Source organism: Myripristis murdjan, chromosome 8, assembly GCF_902150065.1.
Source record: "Myripristis murdjan chromosome 8, fMyrMur1.1, whole genome shotgun sequence".
Lineage (NCBI taxonomy): Eukaryota > Metazoa > Chordata > Actinopteri > Holocentriformes > Holocentridae > Myripristis > Myripristis murdjan.
Genome location: NC_043987.1, coordinates 26760876 through 26779661, shown reverse-complemented (window position 1 = coordinate 26779661; position 18786 = coordinate 26760876). Strand labels below are relative to the sequence as shown.

The window sequence follows — 18786 nt, the reverse complement described above, 5'->3', positions numbered from 1 at the left end:
AATACGTGCCCCTTTTTTTTTTTTTTTACATGTGCAATAACCTTCGATCCATGTGCAATAACTTTTTATCTATGCCTGTTCTTATTGTTTTTTAAAATTATGTTTATATATTTTTTAGTGCTATTTATTTATTGTTTGTAATGTCTTCTCTTACCGAGCAGAGGTGCAGACCCCAAATTTCGTTGTGCAACTTGTACAATGACAATAAAGGCTATTTGATTTGATCTGATTGATTTTGATTTTAACGGTACAATATTTTAGTCACAAATGTTGACATAGTAAAATAACAGACCAATTTCATGAATGAACTGACCCTTCCAACTTGTGCAATTAATTAAAGGACAAAAGACCATATAGACTTTCCTCTGTACTGACCCAGTTACATATAACATTAGGTACTGTATATATTTATGATTATTTATGTGTATTTATTTATTTTATTTTTCTGTATACAGCTAAATTTACAATTGCAACTACTTTAAATTATTGTAATAGATATAACAAAAAAAAAAAACTGCATTTCAGTGTGTGCTAAGAAAGGCTGCAGTACCCTCGGCGGACACTAGGGGTCTTCTTTGTCTCTGCACCCCCAGTTACATTTTGTGATCATGGATCTTGAGCACTAATGGCCAACTCGAACTGACATCTGTGAACGTATCGGACGTGAAGAATGATGTGACGATTACCTCCTCGGATTACTTGTCTGAATATCAACATCATATCTTATCAAACACACACACACCAAAAACACTCCTTTCTTCTCTGTTTCAGCGCGCCTACGTAGCTGGTTAGCTCGCATATTTCCAGCGGCGTCAAGCTAACCAGTGTTAGCCAGGACAAGACCGGCACTGTGGTGTTTGTACTTTCAAAATAAACTCGACGCCGCCAAATTCGTCACACGATTAACAATTCTGATAAAGCGCACAGCCCTCTTCAAGTAGACAAACATGTTTTGAATTATTACAAATTAAAATGCCGACGCGTTTCCTGGTGTTTTAGTACGCTAGTAACGACGTTTGTTCGTTTATGGGTTTTATTTCGAAAATCGCGCTCGGAAGTCATTCTCCATTCTGGCTTCACAACAAGATCTCAACGAGCAATGCCATTCTTTGTTAATTAAACTGTTAAGAAATCTTTGTCCGACGGAAGATTTCAAATAATTAGTAACTCATTTCCTGACACGTTTGTTTGTGTTTGTGTTGGGCGGTCAAAAATAATTCATTCTAGTTTGTTTGGGGGAGTTTATTGAGTAGTTGAATAGCTTGATAGCTGGTTGGACGCCAACTGCAACGTTAGTTTCGGTCGCGGAGGATGTCGCTCCACGGAAAACGAAAAGAAATCTACAAATACGAGGCGCCATGGACGGTCTATGCCATGAACTGGAGCGTCCGTCCAGACAAACGTTTTCGGCTGGCACTCGGGAGCTTTGTGGAGGAATACAACAACAAGGTACCTGGTGGAGACACCGTCATTTATCAGCTAAAGACCGCGGCTAAGCTAGCTGGCGGTAGCTTGCCTTGCCTACCCTGCGTAACGACCACACTGACTGTCTTTTGTTATCATCCTCAACTATCAATAAATTAGACTAAAACACTGAGCAGTGGGCCTATATTGAAAACGCACAGTTAGTTTGTTAATGTGGTTATTATATGGCAAATGATCCTTTGAAGACTCATTGAGGTGGAATTGAATGAAAGAAAAGTATTTGTTTTGCTTGCACCTGTGCAGGTCCAGCTGGTGGGTCTGGAGGAGGAGAGCTCAGAGTTCATCTGCAGGAACACATTTGATCATCCTTACCCAACCACCAAGATAATGTGGATTCCGGACACTAAGGGGGTCTACCCGGACCTACTTGCCACCAGTGGGGACTACCTGCGCATTTGGAGGGTGTGTTTTTTTTCTATTTCTGGCCATTATTTTGTTGTTCAGTTCCTGCCTAGCACAGGGCATAAGTGGTAGTAAGTCTGACTGCATCATCAAGGAGAGAAAGGAGAAACCCACATGTCTTGTACCGTGATCTTCAGTGTGCACATGACTTGTTATTTCTGTGGGAATGAGTCAGGAACCAAGTTGTTTGTATGAAGTTGGCCCACTCTCAAATCCCTCTGATGTCACCCTCAGGTCAGCGACACAGAAACACGCCTAGAATGCTTGCTCAATAACAACAAGAACTCAGACTTCTGCGCTCCGCTGACCTCCTTTGACTGGAATGAGGTTGATCCCAATCTTCTGGGTAAGAGAATCGCTAGCTGACGCCCCAGTGTTTGTTAGCAGCAGAGGGCTTTTCTGTGGAGTCGGTGCTTTGATTTTGATGTTAGTGTTCTTTGAAGCATCACAGGTGTCATGTTTAATTTTCTGATGTTTTGGTTCACTCTGCAGGCACCTCCAGCATCGACACCACCTGCACTATCTGGGGGCTGGAGACTGGTCAGGTGTTGGGCCGGGTCAACCTGGTGTCTGGACATGTCAAGACCCAGCTCATTGCTCATGACAAAGAGGTGTGTGCGTGTGTGCTTGTTAGGGCTGCGCAATGTGGACAAAATTTCATTCCTCGATGTTTATGCCAAATATCTCAATAGCAATACAGTATACTATATGATTATGGGTTCACACTTATTTTAAATTTTAAGTGTAAAAACAGTGAAAATTAAGCATTCTTTAGAAATCAGCATAATAATACCAAATAGACATAGAAAATGCAGTTACTTCATGAGGTATTTTATTGATCAGAATGGACCGATCTCTGTCTTAGTCTGCATTTAAAAATAAATTTAGAAAATAATAATAATTTTGCTGCAACCTCTGTTTCAACTCAATAATTCAGCAATGTTTCAAGTGTAGAAAATGTAGCTACTTTATTTTTGATCAGAACAGACCAATCACTAACCCTAAATTTGATATTATCCATGTTGTTACCTTTTGAGATATTAATGTCGTGATAACGATATCTAGATGACAATACAATGATGTATTGTTCAGCCCTAGTGCTTGTTTTCAGAATAAAATGACTGTTGGACTTCTAGACCGAAAACTGGGATGTATTGATGCAAAGTGAAACCTTGTGTGGTGTTTTTTAAATGTGTGGTGAAAACACAGCCAGGAGAATCTCTGTAATGTCATCGGTGCCTCTCTAGGTATATGACATCGCGTTCAGCCGTGCAGGAGGTGGTCGGGATATGTTTGCGTCGGTTGGAGCAGACGGTTCTGTCCGTATGTTTGACCTGCGGCACCTGGAGCACAGCACCATCATCTATGAGGACCCCCAGCACCACCCGCTGCTGCGCCTCTGCTGGAACAAGCAGGACCCCAACTACCTGGCCACAATGGCCATGGACGGCATGGAGGTGAGTGCGTCCCATGCTGCTTCAGTCTTATCAGTAGCCACCCTACCGATTAATTGATGACCATTTAGTTAACATCCCCACAACCAAGCATAAAAAACTTCATTACAGTATTAAGGGAATTTTTCATTTAGATTTGCTGTTTCCCTTCTTGTTTGTTCATTATTGCCATCAGCGTGACTGGATCAAAAGACAGCTTTTCTTAGCTGAGCATCTGCATATTTCCCTCACATCTCTTAATTGTTGACATTATTTGGTGTTTTTGTGTGTCAGGTGGTGATCTTGGATGTTCGTGTGCCTTGCACGCCAGTGGCCCGGCTCAACAACCATCGTGCCTGTGTTAACGGCATCGCCTGGGCCCCCCACTCCTCGTGTCACATCTGCACTGCAGGTGAGGACAAGCGTTCCACCATTATGTTTTCTTTATTTATGTCTTGAATCTCTCTTTTTAATATCTCTTCTGCATTGCCTCCTCTTCCCTCAGCGGATGACCACCAGGCCCTGATATGGGACATCCAGCAGATGCCACGGGCCATTGAAGATCCCATCCTGGCCTACACCGCCGAGGGGGAGATCAACAACGTGCAGTGGGCTTCCACGCAGCCGGACTGGATCGCCATCTGCTACAACAACTGTCTGGAGATCCTGCGTGTCTAATGCCACGGACATTAAGGGGCGTTTCCTCAGACCTGGACTTGGTTTTTAAGTGTAACATCTTGTAGTCCCTATCCCACTGCTTTCAAGAGGAGGGTGCGGCAATAAGAGAACTTTCTGGACTGTTTTGGAATATATCCCACCCTGCTCTTCAGTATCCTGGTTTACATTTCCTCCCTCGTCTTTACAGCGTTGTACTTCTGCCAGATGTACTTTTTGCTCTTATTTATTTTGCTTACAAGGTAGCGCTCTGTGTCTGCACAGCCGTAAGTGCGTCAGTGCTTTGTACTCTGGGCAGTCGTCAGTGAAAATCTGAGTTTCATACTCGCTTGTTGGCGTGAGATCTCAATTCGGCCAGCTCCGAGTTTATCATGAAGGTTGTAGATGTTGTGCTCAGAGGTGTCCAATATGTTTGAGTTGTAAAGGTTGACACAAATCAGTTGGTGGCAGACGACCTCTCTGATATTCAGGAATATGTTTCAGTAGCCTTTTGTGGTTTCATACCATATTAATGGTGGTTCAAGTATCAATATATTACTTATTTACTCCTGTGGCAGTTTTGAACTGTTCAATTTTCCAATGGGTGTGTTTTCAGTATCCTCTCTCCAAATGATTGTATCCAGGCTGAAAGTAAGTCACTTGCGACCTGTGCAACTTTGAGAATTGTAAAATAACCTGAGAGGGGTTCATATTGTCACTGCAGTGGTGTGTGTCATCATATGGTGTGTTTTGACATTCTGCTATCACTCGGCTGATGATGCTGTCGGGCCGCCCTGAACAAGACTCACAACTTACCAGAGCGACGTCACCCAGCGTTTAGACCCCTGATCATTTTCGTCTCCCTTTTTTGAATAGACATTGTGTGGGAAAACTGCATTTCTTTTTTTTTTTGTTGTTGTCAGGATTGTGTGAGAAGTGAGTTGTGGAATGAGAGGTGTGTGAAACAACTGTTTGACCTCGTCCTCGTTTGCCTCTCTTTCTCTCGTTTTCAGTACGTAAAGGTCAAGTCCTTGTAGCATGCCAGTACAAGGGCAACTGTACATACATATAAATATATTAACTGAGATATTGGTAAGACAAGTGTTCATGTTGTAGCTTTTTTCATAAAATTTGTATTATTGAATTTGCTCTTACTAATAAATTGTATTCCTCCATGTCTTAGGAAGTAACCTGTTGTGAAATTGCGTTATTTTATTCCCTTGTGCTCGCTTTCAAAGTCATGCCAGTGTAAAAATTGAAGCTCCACCTCTAAGGCCATATGGGTAAATTGGTGCTCTCAGAAGATATTTACACATGAGATCTTTCATAAGTAATAATTAGTGATGTGGGTATGATGACCATGTAGGCAAAGGCAAATAAAAGTACAGCTAGTATGTTAAGAAAGCTGCCTTTTCACAATATCAGTATAAAAGTCACATAAGTATTTTGTCCTGTTGAAAGGCTTAGGCCAGAGCCATGGGGACAAAGGGTGTGTGTTTGATGAGAACAGGGGGCACCCAGAGTTGAACTGGGGACCTCTTGATCTGCAGTCAAATGCTCTGCCACTGAGCTATACCCCCTGACACATGAAAAGACACAATGTCACAGTCTGACTGCACATTTGAAGGAAACAGCTCTTTTTTCCTTCCCAAAGGCCAAACTAAACACAAACAATATGTTGGACCTCTAAGTTACAAAGTAAGCTCAGACCAATTTACCATGTAAACCGATGCAACGGGCCTTTTTTCCTGAACCGTGGATATCAACGCGTCCCTTTCGTCTCTCTGCTATGAAGGGTGATCCTCCATCTCTTTTTCACAAAGATTTTAATCTCTTTCGTCTGTTTATTGCAGCATTAGCAGCATTCTTTGTTCACTATCTTTATTCAAAAATGTTATTAAGCATTTTACTCTAATTTTATTTTTTTGTCTTTATTGCTTTGCATGGTCACGAAAAGATGTTGAGTATATCATGTGTCCTGGCGGCTCACCAGTCAGTGTGTAACACATACCATGGAGGCTAAGTTTTTCAAATCGGGACTTCACATCAGGGCTGGGATGGTATCTCCTATGGATAGCATCTATTTGATACTATCAGGATATTTGGGTGCCCATTTGATATGGATTGCAATTCTTAGTTACTGCGATTCTACAAGTATTTTTGAATTATCCTCTAATAAGTTTCATGAGGCTGTGATTATTGATGTGACTCTCAGGCAAGTGGGAAAACACTTTCTAGGAGCTGACCCAATGTATGTTGGTATATTTGATGCATGTTTTATTGTAATAATATTTTCTTACTTTCTTTAATGTAGGATGACATTCATCAGATTGTGTACCCTGTTGATCTTGCTGTGATGCAGAGAGACAGTCCAGGGGTCTTAGATATCTCAGACATGTGACTGTAACCCCCTGTAAGGACATGTCATGTAACGTACAGCTTCATGTTTGAGACGCTGTGTGGGATTCTATTTACTGTCTGACGCTCCTGCTCTACTGTCTGCTGTCCACTATACTGACCAGGAGAGATTCAGAGCTGTGGGAAAGTTCAGAGGTCAGTCACACTGGAGAGAGAGTCCTGCCAGGTTTCTTTAGCATCATCTCCCTAAACCCATTTCTGTTCATCCTGTATCGAGTTCTGAAGAACAACACATGCATCATGTTTTTTCAGTGTCAGCAGCGGTTGGCTGCAGGCTACCTTTCTTTAGTTTGAAGTCCAAAACATCTCACAATAAATAAGAAGAAATTTAAGGAATGTGAATGTATATGATGTCATATTACATTGCCTATAAGATGGAAAACTATTGACTTTACTCTAAATCTAATCATAGAGGCCTATGAGAGCGTATGATATTAGTACTTCACTATTGTTGTGTTGTGCAGAAATGCTACTAATTTGCTCGTTTTACATGCAAAGCATTTGTTATATCATCTATTTACATCTTAAGACAATTAAAATATAGTATTTTAGGGAATAATTTTATACATAGATGGATTTTTGAGCCATTAACTGTATCTTAAGATGACAGAAATATGTTGGTTCGGACTTCAAATGACGAACAAGGAACAGGGGGCTCGGGGTTACAAGGCTGCTATCTAGTGGTTGATCAGGGAAGAACGAGATTCCTCTGGCTGCAGACAGCCACGGCTGGATTCAGAGAGTCAGCCTCTCACCTGCAGCCACACTCTCACTGATTCAACTCACTGTCACTTAACATAATCCACATTATCATTTGGATGTCTCTGGCTTATTTTTACCTGCAGTATTTCTTTTCACTGGAATAAATTTTAAATAAAGGTTTTAATCTCTTGTGGCTTATCTGTACTAAATTTAATAAGGACTTTATAAATTACAGCTGAATGATTTCAATAATTATAACCAACAATTTTGTTTACAACCCTGAAGTAAATCAAACAGAATTTCAGCATTATGTGTTTCATATTTTCAGCCCTTCACTTTTTGTTTCGACGGGTGAATTTTACTTGTGATTGATATTTCTTGGTTTAAGAGTCAGGCAAAATTATATTGCCAGTTGCAGTCTGGTAATTACAAAACTAAGCTTAATCACTGGATATCATAGGGCCTGATCAATGTGGCTGATAATTTGGCAATAACAGCAGGAAGAAAACTTGAAAATGGAAACATAGAGCCTCTCTGTGAAGATGAACTGGTCAGAGGGTCAAACACAACAGCTAAGATGAAGATGCTTAATAACATTTTATTGAATTCACTGCATTAAACAAGCACAAACAAACTTCAATAACAAACACAACATATGACAACAATGACAACACCTCAACATTACATGTCTTACCTGCCAACAAAACCAGCAACATAAACCAACACATGGTGCCATTAAAAGAAAAATACCTTATCTTAACGAAGCAATTACAGGGATGAAATAATAAACCCATGACAACATTTCAGCATTAAACTGCTTGACTGCAAACTCTGTGAATAATAACCACTGCAACGCTGTGAAATGATTTAATTTTTTAACAGAACTGGCCTGGAACTCCCTTCTTCAATGTCAGCTGAGTCAAAAAGCTTCTGATCTGTCATGAACATGTGAAACAGTGAAAGATGAAAATTTGGGGAGAGGGAGGGCACAATCATCTTTAATACTCCTCTCCCTCTTCTCCCTCTCCTTCCACGCCATCAGCACCCACCTCTTCATAATCTTTCTCTAAAGCAGCCATGTCTTCCCTGGCCTCAGAGAACTCGCCCTCCTCCATACCCTCACCTACGTACCAGTGCACAAAGGCACGCTTGGCATACATCAGGTCAAACTTGTGGTCGAGACGAGCCCAGGCCTCAGCAATAGCAGTGGTGTTGCTCAACATGCACACAGCCCTCTGGACTTTAGCCAGATCTCCACCAGGTACCACGGTGGGCGGCTGGTAGTTAATGCCCACTTTGAAGCCAGTGGGGCACCAGTCCACAAACTGGATGGTGCGTTTGGTTTTAATCGTAGCAATGGCCGCATTAACATCTTTGGGCACAACATCCCCACGATACAATAAACAGCAGGCCATGTATTTGCCATGGCGGGGGTCGCATTTCACCATCTGATTTGCTGGCTCGAAGCAAGCGTTGGTGATGTCGGCCACTGACAGCAGCTCATGGTAAGCTTTCTCAGCAGAGATCACAGGAGCGTAGGTTGCCAGAGGGAAGTGGATGCGAGGGTAGGGCACCAAGTTGGTCTGGAACTCAGTCAGGTCCACATTCAGCGCACCGTCAAAGCGGAGGGAGGCCGTGATGGAGGACACGATCTGACTCATCAGCCTGTTGAGGTTGGTGTAAGTCGGACGTTCGATATCCAGGTTTCTGCGGCAGATGTCATAGATGGCCTCGTTGTCAACCATGAAAGAGCAGTCAGAGTGCTCCAGGGTTGTGTGCGTGCAAAGGATGGAGTTGTACGGTTCCACTACGGCCGTGGACACCTGGGGAGCGGGGTAGACAGAGAACTCCAGCTTGGACTTCTTGCCGTAGTCAACAGACAGACGCTCCATCAGCAAGGAGGTAAAACCGGAGCCGGTGCCACCGCCAAAGCTGTGGAAGACCAGGAATCCCTGCAGACCGGTGCACTGGTCAGTCTGGACAGGGACAAGAAAACCTCCATTAAAAGCACTCATCAACATGAATCACACTGCACTCGCCAGACACCCCGTCATCGGTGGGAGACACACACCAGCTTACGTATCCTGTCAAGAACCAAGTCGATGATCTCTTTGCCAATAGTGTAATGGCCACGAGCGTAGTTGTTGGCTGCATCTTCCTTCCCAGTGATCAGCTGCTCGGGGTGGAAGAGCTGGCGGTAGGTTCCAGTCCGGACCTCATCTATACAAACACACCACTGTTAAGGGAAGTCTGCCCACTTTACACACACATGGCTTGACCTGACACTTACAGCTCATCTCAGTGCTCTTTGGGGACTGGGTCAATATTTGATATCTGTGGGTCATATCAGAGTTAGGCTTAATTTAATACTTGTCACAATGTAATGCAAGCAATTTCAGTAAAAAATTAACCCCTTGTAGACTGTTGTCGCGAATTCGCCTCAAACCACTTCCAGTCTTAATATCTGCCCTTAGTCTGCATATTTGACACATACCAAGAGTTGTTGCATTGGAAGCACTCTACCACCAATAATTTAGCATCTGCTTGAAGGCAAAAACACAAACAATTTATTTTTGTAGATAATTGTGAATAAATTCAGGCAGTAAGGGGTTAAAAAGAACTGGACCAAATCGAGTCCAAGTTATCGGAACCATAAGACAGGTTTGGGTTTTATTTTGGGGCAGTCACATTTGGGTCAGTTATGTGTGTATCACAAAATCGGCTAACGGCTCATACCAATGACAGTCGGCTCCAAGTCCACAAACACCGCTCTGGGTACATGCTTGCCAGCTCCAGTCTCACTGAAGAAAGTGTTGAAGGAGTCATCTCCTCCTCCGATGGTTTTGTCACTGGGCATCTGCCCATCTGGCTGGATGCCATGTTCCAGACAGTACAGCTCCCAGCATGCATTGCCAATCTGGACCCCAGCCTGGCCCACGTGGATGGAGATGCACTCACGCTGAAAGAGCAAAAGTGCAAAATTCTCCAAGTGTTCTCCATAATAATAAATACATTCATCATCTGATCAATGCATGATTCTTATACACATTTTACTGCGCATTTTAGATGACAAGAGATAAAACTTTTCACTTACACCACAATAAAAATCACAAAAAAAAAGAATTTCACTAATCTATGAATGTTGTCATTGTGATGCTTTACTGAAGCTTTAAATCTTCAAATGATGTAATCTGTCTTTCTACGTTTTCTTCAACTTTGTTTTCAAAAGAGATAATTCAGCAAGTTTTTTTTTTTTTTTTAATTCCCCTGCATATACAATATTAACCTGTCACCCAGCCAATAATCGAAAATAGCACAATATTTCGTAGCTTACAAAGACATGAACTAGCTAAAATGTTCCCGGTTTTAGCTAACGGCAACTTAACTGATGGCCTTTTAGCTAGGTTGCAGTTTGTAGTGTAGCATCAATGTCCGGTCGTAGTGCCTGTATAAGCCTCTCGAATAACTTAAAAAAAAAAAAAAAAACATTTCATTAAAGCTGAGAGTTTGAAACACATTGCAGATGTCATTTTAATGTCTGGTTAACCTCTTTGGATCGCAGCTTGTTCACCTTCAGCGGTTTGTGCTCAGCTTCATCATCTTCAACATCACCACAACAGCTCACTCTGTTTACCTAATTATCATTACAAGCTGCTTTTCCAACCTCAACATTTAGGAAAAACCTTACCAGCTGCTCCTCGGCTTGGATACCTACCATTTTATTGTGTGTTTTTTTCACTTGGGAGAGGAGATACTTTGCCTGAAGCGAAGTATTTCTGTCAGAGATGGAAGGCGAGCTGCTAACCGCCAGAGCGCGAGCGCCGTTTTAAAAAAAAAAAATCGCAGAGGGAGACGGGTTGCCAGATCAGATCACATCGACAGTTTCAAGCACAATCCAACACAAAACCGATCATTCTAATTTGAGAAGAAAACAGAAGCGCATAAAGCTAATCAGTGGCAACAGGGGAAATAATGTTGTCCTACAAAAAAAAAAAAAAAAAAAAAAAAAACTGCTGGGCTTTTTTCCCTCGAGCTGCTAGTTATATATGTACGCAGTTCATTTCAGGCGATTCGGCTAAGGTTTAATACATTAGCAATGCAGATCAATCCTCGTTTTATCCTCGTTTATAGTGTATATATTGCTTGCTGCTATTTATCATCTGTTTATCTGTTTATACTGTGAATTTGGACATTGCCCACATCTATGCACATTGTATACATCGATGCACTCTGGTTTTATTGGCTTTTTATCATCTATTTATCATCTGGGTGCTATTTATTTATTTATCATTTATTTATCATCTGTTTATACTGTAAATTTGCACATTTCCCTCATCTATGCACATTGTATACATCGATGCACACTGGTTTTGTTGTTTTTTTGCACATTGGTACTTAGATCTTTAGATTTCCAGGGTCAGCTTTTATTCTTTATTTTTGATTTACTTATTCTTTATTTTTGATTTATTTAATCTTGTACTCTGTGGATACTGCTGAAAATTGTGAATTTCCTTCGGGATGAATAAAGTATCTATCTATCTATCTATCTATCTATCTATCTATCTATCTATCTATCTATCAACTTGCTACTCATTTGAACAATATAGGAAACAAGAAGCTTAATTAGATGGACATTATAACGCGCTATTTCATTTTCGTGATTATTATGATGTGATGAAAAATATCATCACAGTAGTTATTATCTCTGGTAAACTTGTTCGAGTTAAGAAGCCTGGTACGTTAATGGAGTTTCTCAACTGTGCATAACTGTATGTCTGGCTTTTTCGTTTAATGCTGTGCTGCGCAGAAAATTGTCCGATCTGGCAACCTGACTCCCACTCTGCCACTGAGGAACTCGAGGCTTCAACGTCTAACGGCGGTTCGTCTTCAACAGTGAGAGGCTCCGTTTTCCCTTAAACTTCCACATTTAAAATGGTAAGTGGGTTCAGTTACCAGCTTAGAGCTTTAAAACAACTACAAAAATGTCATCGACAAACGTTTGCGGCAGTGTTCACTCAGTTTGAACTGGCGGTTAACCAAAGTTGTGATAGTTGAGGTTTTTCACAGCAAAGGAACCATTGAAGGTGAAGAATCTTCTAGTTTAGGATTTCGGTTTTTGAAGTCACTATTGAGAAACCCTCGATACACCTGAGATTTTGTTAGTTAGTTAGTTTGTTGTTTGTTAGGTTTTGAGTTGTTAAAATGAAGACTCTTGTTTCATTATCACAAGCTTCTTTACCACAAATGGAGTTTACATGTTTGATGTGTGTGACAGTAACTGCAAGCTATTGTGAATAAATTCTGCCTGCTGAAACTTTTTCCACCTTGCAAATCATAATAATCATGAAAATGAAACAGCGCTTTATGATGCCGAACTATTTAAGCTTCTTGTCTCCTGTGTTGTTCAAATGGGTAGCAAGCTGATCTGCATTGCCTATGTATTAAACCTTAGCCGAATCGCCTGAAATGAACTGTGTACATGTATAACTAGCAGCTCGAGGAAAAAAAGCTCAACAGCTTTGGGTTTTTGTAGGGCAACACAATTTGCCATGTTGTCACTGATTAGCTTTATGCGCTTCTGTTTTCTTCTCAAATTAGAATGATCGATTTTGTGTTGGATTGTGCTTGAAACTGTCGATCTGATCTGGCAACCCGTCTCGCTCTGCGATTTTTAAACGGCGCTCGCGCTCTGACGGTTAGCCGCTTGCCTTCCTTCTCTGACAGAAATACTGAAACGATTCAGGCTTCCTCTGCCAAATGAAAAAAAAAAAAAAAAACCTCAATAAAATTGTAGGTTTTCAAGCCAAGGAGCAGCTGGTAAGGGTTTTCCTAAATGTTAATATATGCAGGGGAATTCAAAAAATAAATTAAAAAAAACTTGCTGAATTATCTGTTTCTAGATGTGGCATCTTGGCCTTACATTTTCAATCCGGCCAGAGCCCACTGGCTTCAAAGTGGGCATTAACTACCAGCCGCCCACCGTGGTACCTGGTGGAGATCTGGCTAAAGTCCAGAGGGCTGTGTGCATGTGGAGCAACACCACTGCTATTGCTGAGGCCTGGGCTCGTCTCGACCACAAGTTTGACCTGATGTATGCCAAGCGTGCCTTTGTACACTGTTATGTAGGTGAGGGTATGGAGGAGGGCGAGTTCTCTGAGGCCAGGGAAGACATGGCTGCTTTAGGGAAAGATTATGAAGAGGTGGGTGCTGATGGCATGGAAGGAGAGGGAGAAGAGGAGTATTAAAGATGATTGTGCCCTCCCTCTCCCCAAATTTTCATCTTTCACTGTTTCACATGTTCATGACAGATCAGAAGCTTTTTGACTCAGCTGACATTAGAGAAGGGAGTTCCAGGCCAGTTCTGTTAAAAAATTAAATCATTCCACAGCGTTGCAGTGGTTATTGTTCACAGAGTTTGCAGTCAAGCAGTTTAATGCTGAAATGTTGTCATGGGTTTATTATTTCATCCCTGTAATTGCTTCATTAAGATAAGATATTTTTCTGAAATATAATTGATCTCCTTTAGTCAGGTTTGTCAGGTCTGACACTTTAAGGACCTTAGAGCAGACATTTGTGGGCCAGTTGTGTAAAACATTGCTAAATCGTTCCATATAATCGCACCATGTGTTGGTTTGTGTTGCTGGTTTTGTTGGCAGGTAAGGCATGTAATGTTGAGATGTTGTCATTGTTGTCATATGTTGTGTTTGTCACTGAAGTTTGTTTGTGCTTGTTTAATTCAGTGAATTCAATAAGCATCTTCATCTTAGCTGTTGTGTTTGACCCTCTGACCAGTTCATCTTCACAGAGAGGCTCTGTGTTTCCATTTTCAAGTTTTCTACCTGCTGTTATTGCCAAATTATCAGTCACATTGATCAGGCCCTATGATATCCAGTGATTAAGTTAAGCTTAGTTTTGTAATTACCAGACTGCAACCGGTGATATAATTTTGCCTGACTCTTAAACCAAGAAATATCAATCACAAGTAAAATTCACCCTTCGAAACAAAAAGTGAAGAGCTGAAAATATGAAACACATAATGCTGAAATTCTGTTTGATTTACTTAAGGGTTGTAAAGAAAATTTTTGGTTATAATTATTGAAATCATCCAGCTGTAGCCTAATTTATAAAGTCCTTATTAAATTTAGTACCGATAAGCCGCAAGAGATTAAAACCTTTATTTAAAATTTATTCCAGTGAAAATAAATACTGCAGGTAAAAATAAAACAGGGGACTCCTCTGATGTTTCTGTACATTTTTATAGTTTTCAGTCAGTTCTGTTTGTGTGAAACTTGATGTACACAGGAGTTTGTGTTGGCTAGTCCACAGCATATAAAGAGGACTCTTTTCTACATTTAGACGTGTTTATGCTCAGAAGCCAGAGACATCCAAATGATAATGTGGATTATGTTAAGTGACAGTGAGTTGAATCAGTGAGAGTGTGGTTGCAGGTGAGAGGCTGACTCTCTGAATCCAGCCGTGGCTGTCTGCAGCCAGAGGAATCTTGTTCTTCCCTGATCAACCACTAGATAGCAGCCTTGTAACCCCCAGCCCCCTGCTCCTTGTTTGTCATTTGAAGTCCAAACCAACATATTTCTGTCATCTTAAGATACAGTTAATGGATCAAAAATCCTTCTATGTATAATAATATTCCTTAAAATGCTATATTTCCATAGTCTTAAGAGGTAAATAGATGACATAACAAATGAAGAGTTCATTTGCAAAAACAGATAAAAGCCATTCTTAAAATGAATACACCTTTTTCTCTCATACTGCTTGGAGTACACACTCACATATACACACACACACACACAAAGCATGATTTAGGATAATAAACATTATGCCAGGCTAAATAAACATATAAAAAATAGAAATAAATATAAAGTAAATTTTAATAAAATTCAAAAAAGTTTAAAAAAGGTTTAATAAATTCAAATAGATATCTGTTTTTGCAAATGAACTCTTCAAATGTTTTGCATGGAAATAAAAATGAGGTACTAATATCATATGCTCTCATACGCCTATATGATTAGTTTTAGAGTAAAGTAAATAGTTTTCCATCTCATAGGCAATATAATGTGACATCATATACATTCACATCCCTTAAATTTCTTTTATTGATTCGAAGTTGTTTCTGCCTTCAAACTAAAGAACGCAAGGCTGCAGCTGATCACTGTTGACACTACGGCCAAAAACATGATAAATCACATGGTGGAGGCTTGGGTAATGATGCTGCCAACAGCTGAGGATTTCCCTGTTATGTGGGTAACGAAAACATAGTATTGTGACACTGATCTACCACATCAGCAGCTGTTGCTGATCAGCAGTGTGTGTTTCTCCACACAGGGGGTGACACAGAGACGCTGAGGAGTCACATGACCAAAACCTGAACCCCGGGTCCAGCGGCTGAGTGAATGTGGAGGTAAAGGTGTGGAGGTTGATCAGCAGAGCACCGACAGGCCAGTCCAGCGGCTCTGTCCGAGGAGGGATGGATACATGTGAATGTTCCTCTGTTCTTGTGCCGGGCAGAGAAACCATCATCAGAGCAGATCAGACTCCAGGAGTTCTCATCACATCCCAGCCTGATGTCGTCACCATCTCCTCCCCTGCTTGTTCCTCTGTAAGTCAGGGCAATATAAACTCATCCTTTCCACTCACCTCCCAGTAACAACGACCAGTCAGACTCTCTCCACACTGGATGAGACACCTGATTCAGAGAACAAGGCACAAAACAACAGAAGATTTTTATCTAACGGACCTGTTGCATTTATTACCTGTTGGTTAATACCCCATTTCCAACTTACCCAGACTGAGACAAGATGTTTGACATCATTATCGGCTCTGTACGTCCAGTGGTTCGTTTACTATGGGTAGCATTTTGTGTTAGTTTAGCATTAAGACTTGAAGTCTATGGGAGTCATTAGCCTAGCTCTGTCAAAATGAAAAATAAACCATACAGCAACTCAAAAACTTGCCTTGCTTACCCAATGTATTTTACTTTAAATCGATTCAGTGATAAAAATAAAAAGAAAAATTGATCAATGAAATAATTTAAAAAACTACGATATTTTAGTGAATTCTTTTTTCCCCCACCCCTTCTACATATCAACCCCTCTCTCTGTCCTGAGGTTCCTGTCTCCCTCTACCAACTGATAAAGCAGCAGTGGCACTAAATATTGGCTATTGGCAGCTTCAGTTAAAAAAAATATTGGTCAGCAACAAAACCAATCCTGATTTATAGCCATATAACAAAATAATACAGTGCATCAGTGCTGATGTCATCCACCCTCAAAAGTATTTTTCCAACAACTTTCACCTATTTTTAGTGGTTTAAAACTTTACAGTCCAACTCATACCCATGAGCAGGCTCACACAGCATCCACAACTGCCTGATCCCTGTTCATATGCACCAGGACTCCTGGCCAGACCCACTTGTGCACTTGTGGCCGCTGGTACTTTGCCACTGACAGCTGCTAAAAATACCTGCTGCCACATCACTGACTTTCACCTCTTGTCATTGATGCATCTTAAGCTGCTCATCAGTCTCATTGTATCATGCACATATTATGGCTTCAATACTGTATTTGCAATGTCTACTGAAAGCATGCAACCCACCGTGTTTGTGTATTGTCATGCAGCAGTCCATCACGCCTGAGCTCCTGTTACATTTTGTCCTGCACCTCTTGTGTGTCTGGTGTCTGCACAAATAAACCAGGTCAAATTCCTCAAGATCTTGGCAAATACAACAAAACTTGGATTTTCACTGTGAATCTGTAGCGTGTTATAAATAATCTTTAATCTAAAAAAAAAAAAAAAAGATAAATTACAGGAATTGTGCTTCAAGAAACCTTATACAGAATTATAAATGCTTGAAAAGGCATTACATTCACCCGGTGGTTGTAACTGTGGAAAAACGTCTTATCAGAGGACCTCGCCGTGTCAGTATGTGACTGACAGCTCCCATCCACATCACTTGCCACTCAGATGGACATTTAACAACCTGGTCTGTGTTTCCCAGGATTTAAGGGCTGGTATCATGGTCAGTCTATTGTAAGTCCGTATGGCAGGGAGACCATGCCCTCTACTGTTGGCACCTTTAGTGAAACTCATCAAGTACAGCATTCAGTTCAGTGTTTAGTATGAAACGTGACCGTGCCACTTTGTTATGAACATAGTCAGCTGACAATGCAGATACACTTCCATCTGAAAAATAGTTGACACATATTTTCAGTGTATCAGCACAGATGTACAGACAGAAACACGGAACCAAGCAAAGCAGTTGTGGTTGTTATTCATAAGAGCTTTGTGTGAGTCTATAAGAAACCTATAACGTCTTTCTGCTCTGCTTGATTCTTAATGACTTATCATGAAGAAATGACAAAATTACTGAGCAGTTAATGCTGATGCATGTCAAGAAGTCCAAAACAGGAATTACAGGATGAAAGTTAAACATCTCTGGGCTCTCAAAGAGCGTTTCTCCAGTGCAGTTGTGCCACCATCATTCACAGTGTGCCAGACAGCTAAGGTATTTGCCTTTTGATATTTTTTTTCCATTTACACCAAAACAACAATAGTGTGAAATCTATAATTTTGAACACTCATAACTAATACGTTTACTAGATGTATAGTTCTTAATGTAACCACTGCATCTCTATCAGTAAGAAAAAGAAAACACTTTCAGTTCCATATAAATGGTTGCAATTTCTATTTTTGAGCCTAAATGTGCAATTCTTCTACAATATAAATGTAGATAATTCTTCACTCGTGAAAGGAACGTGGTACACCCATCCTTGACGTTTCAGCTCTTTTCAAGGAAACTCTGGAATGGGATACAGTTTATGTAGCTTTAAAGTCCAGGGACTGTGAGATGTGTGTTTATGTATGTGCGCTTATAGTCAACTCATTTTTTTAAATTTTTTTTTAGAACATGTCCTCCCATTCGGGCAGGATTAATCTCGATTGCACAGGACCTGGAGAGCGAGGCGTTGCCCGACGGAGCTATGGCAGCCTGCGAGGGCGCTATGAGTCTGTACGTACAGTAAGAAACAGGAGGCACTCCGCTGAACCTTCAGTGGCGTGAAAGGCGAGGTGACCCACGCTTTGCAGCACTATCTTAAAAGGACAGAGGAGGTTCTGGAGGGGGAAGTGAAGTTAGGTAAGTGGAGAACATATGGCTGACCGTACATATGGCTGCACCGCCCCCCCCACTGTGGGGGGGCGCTGTGATTGTTGAGGACCAGGCTGTTAGGTGTAGGGGGATGGTGGAGGTGATGGTGGTTCTAGCTGCCTGGTAGGATGGGGTCAGACATGTGCCTCTGGATCTCCTGCACCTCTGTGGAGGTCTCCAGGTGCTCAGGGAGGGAGGGGAAGCGCTGGCTGCCACACAGCAGTCCAGGAGTGCCTTGTGCCCCTGAGCACAACAGCTGAGGAGGTTCGAGGCCCACTGAGGGTGTGTGAGGAGGGTCAGCCTCTGGGGACATGGACATGGTGTCATCAGAGGCCACAGTGAGGTGGATCCCGCTGGACAGGGAGTCCTTGGACTTGTGCTTGAAATCGGAGTCTGGACTCTGAAAGGAAACAGACAGATTATGCCAAAGATGAACCACAGCCACCGACAGCAATGAGACAAGATAAAGGACTGAAGTACAAACTTTTGGGCATCAGGGGGCAGTGCTGAGCAATTGCCAAGAGAGTA

The 18786-nt window shown here is 41.4% G+C and overlaps 4 protein-coding genes and 1 non-coding gene across 6 annotated transcripts in view; 2 read left to right on the top strand and 3 right to left on the bottom strand.

Annotated features, from left to right (window-relative positions):
* Positions 1-660: 660 nt before the first annotated feature.
* dcaf7 (ddb1 and cul4 associated factor 7) lies at positions 661-5164 on the top strand. Its single transcript, XM_030058672.1, has 7 exons — positions 661-1449; positions 1729-1887; positions 2122-2233; positions 2380-2498; positions 3135-3344; positions 3615-3732; positions 3826-5164. Exons 1-7 carry the CDS (start codon positions 1312-1314, stop codon positions 3996-3998), a joined length of 1029 nt encoding a protein of 342 aa, XP_029914532.1. The 5' UTR covers positions 661-1311; the 3' UTR covers positions 3999-5164.
* A 318-nt stretch (positions 5165-5482) lies between these two features.
* trnac-gca (transfer RNA cysteine (anticodon GCA)) lies at positions 5483-5554 on the bottom strand. The gene has a single exon. It is a non-coding gene; the product is annotated as a tRNA-Cys (tRNA).
* Positions 5555-7700: 2146 nt separating this feature from the next.
* Positions 7701-10902, bottom strand: LOC115364301 (tubulin alpha-1B chain-like). The gene is made up of 4 exons (XM_030058801.1): positions 10810-10902; positions 9831-10053; positions 9166-9314; positions 7701-9070 (listed from the first exon to the last, which is right to left on the bottom strand). Exons 1-4 carry the CDS (start codon positions 10810-10812, stop codon positions 8093-8095), a joined length of 1353 nt encoding a protein of 450 aa, XP_029914661.1. The 5' UTR covers positions 10813-10902; the 3' UTR covers positions 7701-8092.
* A 2092-nt stretch (positions 10903-12994) lies between these two features.
* Positions 12995-13339, top strand: LOC115363193 (tubulin alpha chain-like). Its single transcript, XM_030057295.1, has one exon. It carries the CDS (start codon positions 12995-12997, stop codon positions 13337-13339), a length of 345 nt encoding a protein of 114 aa, XP_029913155.1.
* A 4636-nt stretch (positions 13340-17975) lies between these two features.
* kcnh6a (potassium voltage-gated channel, subfamily H (eag-related), member 6a) overlaps positions 17976-18786 on the bottom strand; it is a 29672-nt gene continuing 28861 nt past the window's right edge. For both annotated transcript variants that reach the window (XM_030058772.1, XM_030058773.1), the window contains exon 16: positions 17976-18658. In XM_030058772.1, coding sequence (XP_029914632.1) covers positions 18371-18658 — 288 coding nt within the window. In that variant the 3' untranslated portion in view covers positions 17976-18370. The remainder of the gene's footprint in view (positions 18659-18786) is intronic.

Excerpts from the sequence above, each read along its gene's own strand:
- dcaf7 (XM_030058672.1), top strand. The coding sequence starts at position 1,312 with ATGTCGCTCCACGGAAAACGAAAAGAAATCTACAAATACGAGGCGCCA. Across the intron at positions 2,499-3,134 it reads TCATTGCTCATGACAAAGAG|GTATATGACATCGCGTTCAG; the intron begins GTGTGTGCGTGT and ends GTGCCTCTCTAG. Across the intron at positions 3,733-3,825 it reads GTGTCACATCTGCACTGCAG|CGGATGACCACCAGGCCCTG; the intron begins GTGAGGACAAGC and ends CTCTTCCCTCAG.
- LOC115364301 (XM_030058801.1), bottom strand. Across the intron at positions 9,315-9,830 it reads CTTGGAGCCGACTGTCATTG|ATGAGGTCCGGACTGGAACC; the intron begins GTATGAGCCGTT and ends GTGTTTGTATAG. Across the intron at positions 9,071-9,165 it reads TTGACAGGATACGTAAGCTG|ACTGACCAGTGCACCGGTCT; the intron begins GTGTGTGTCTCC and ends GTCCCTGTCCAG.
- LOC115363193 (XM_030057295.1), top strand. The coding sequence starts at position 12,995 with ATGTGGCATCTTGGCCTTACATTTTCAATCCGGCCAGAGCCCACTGGC.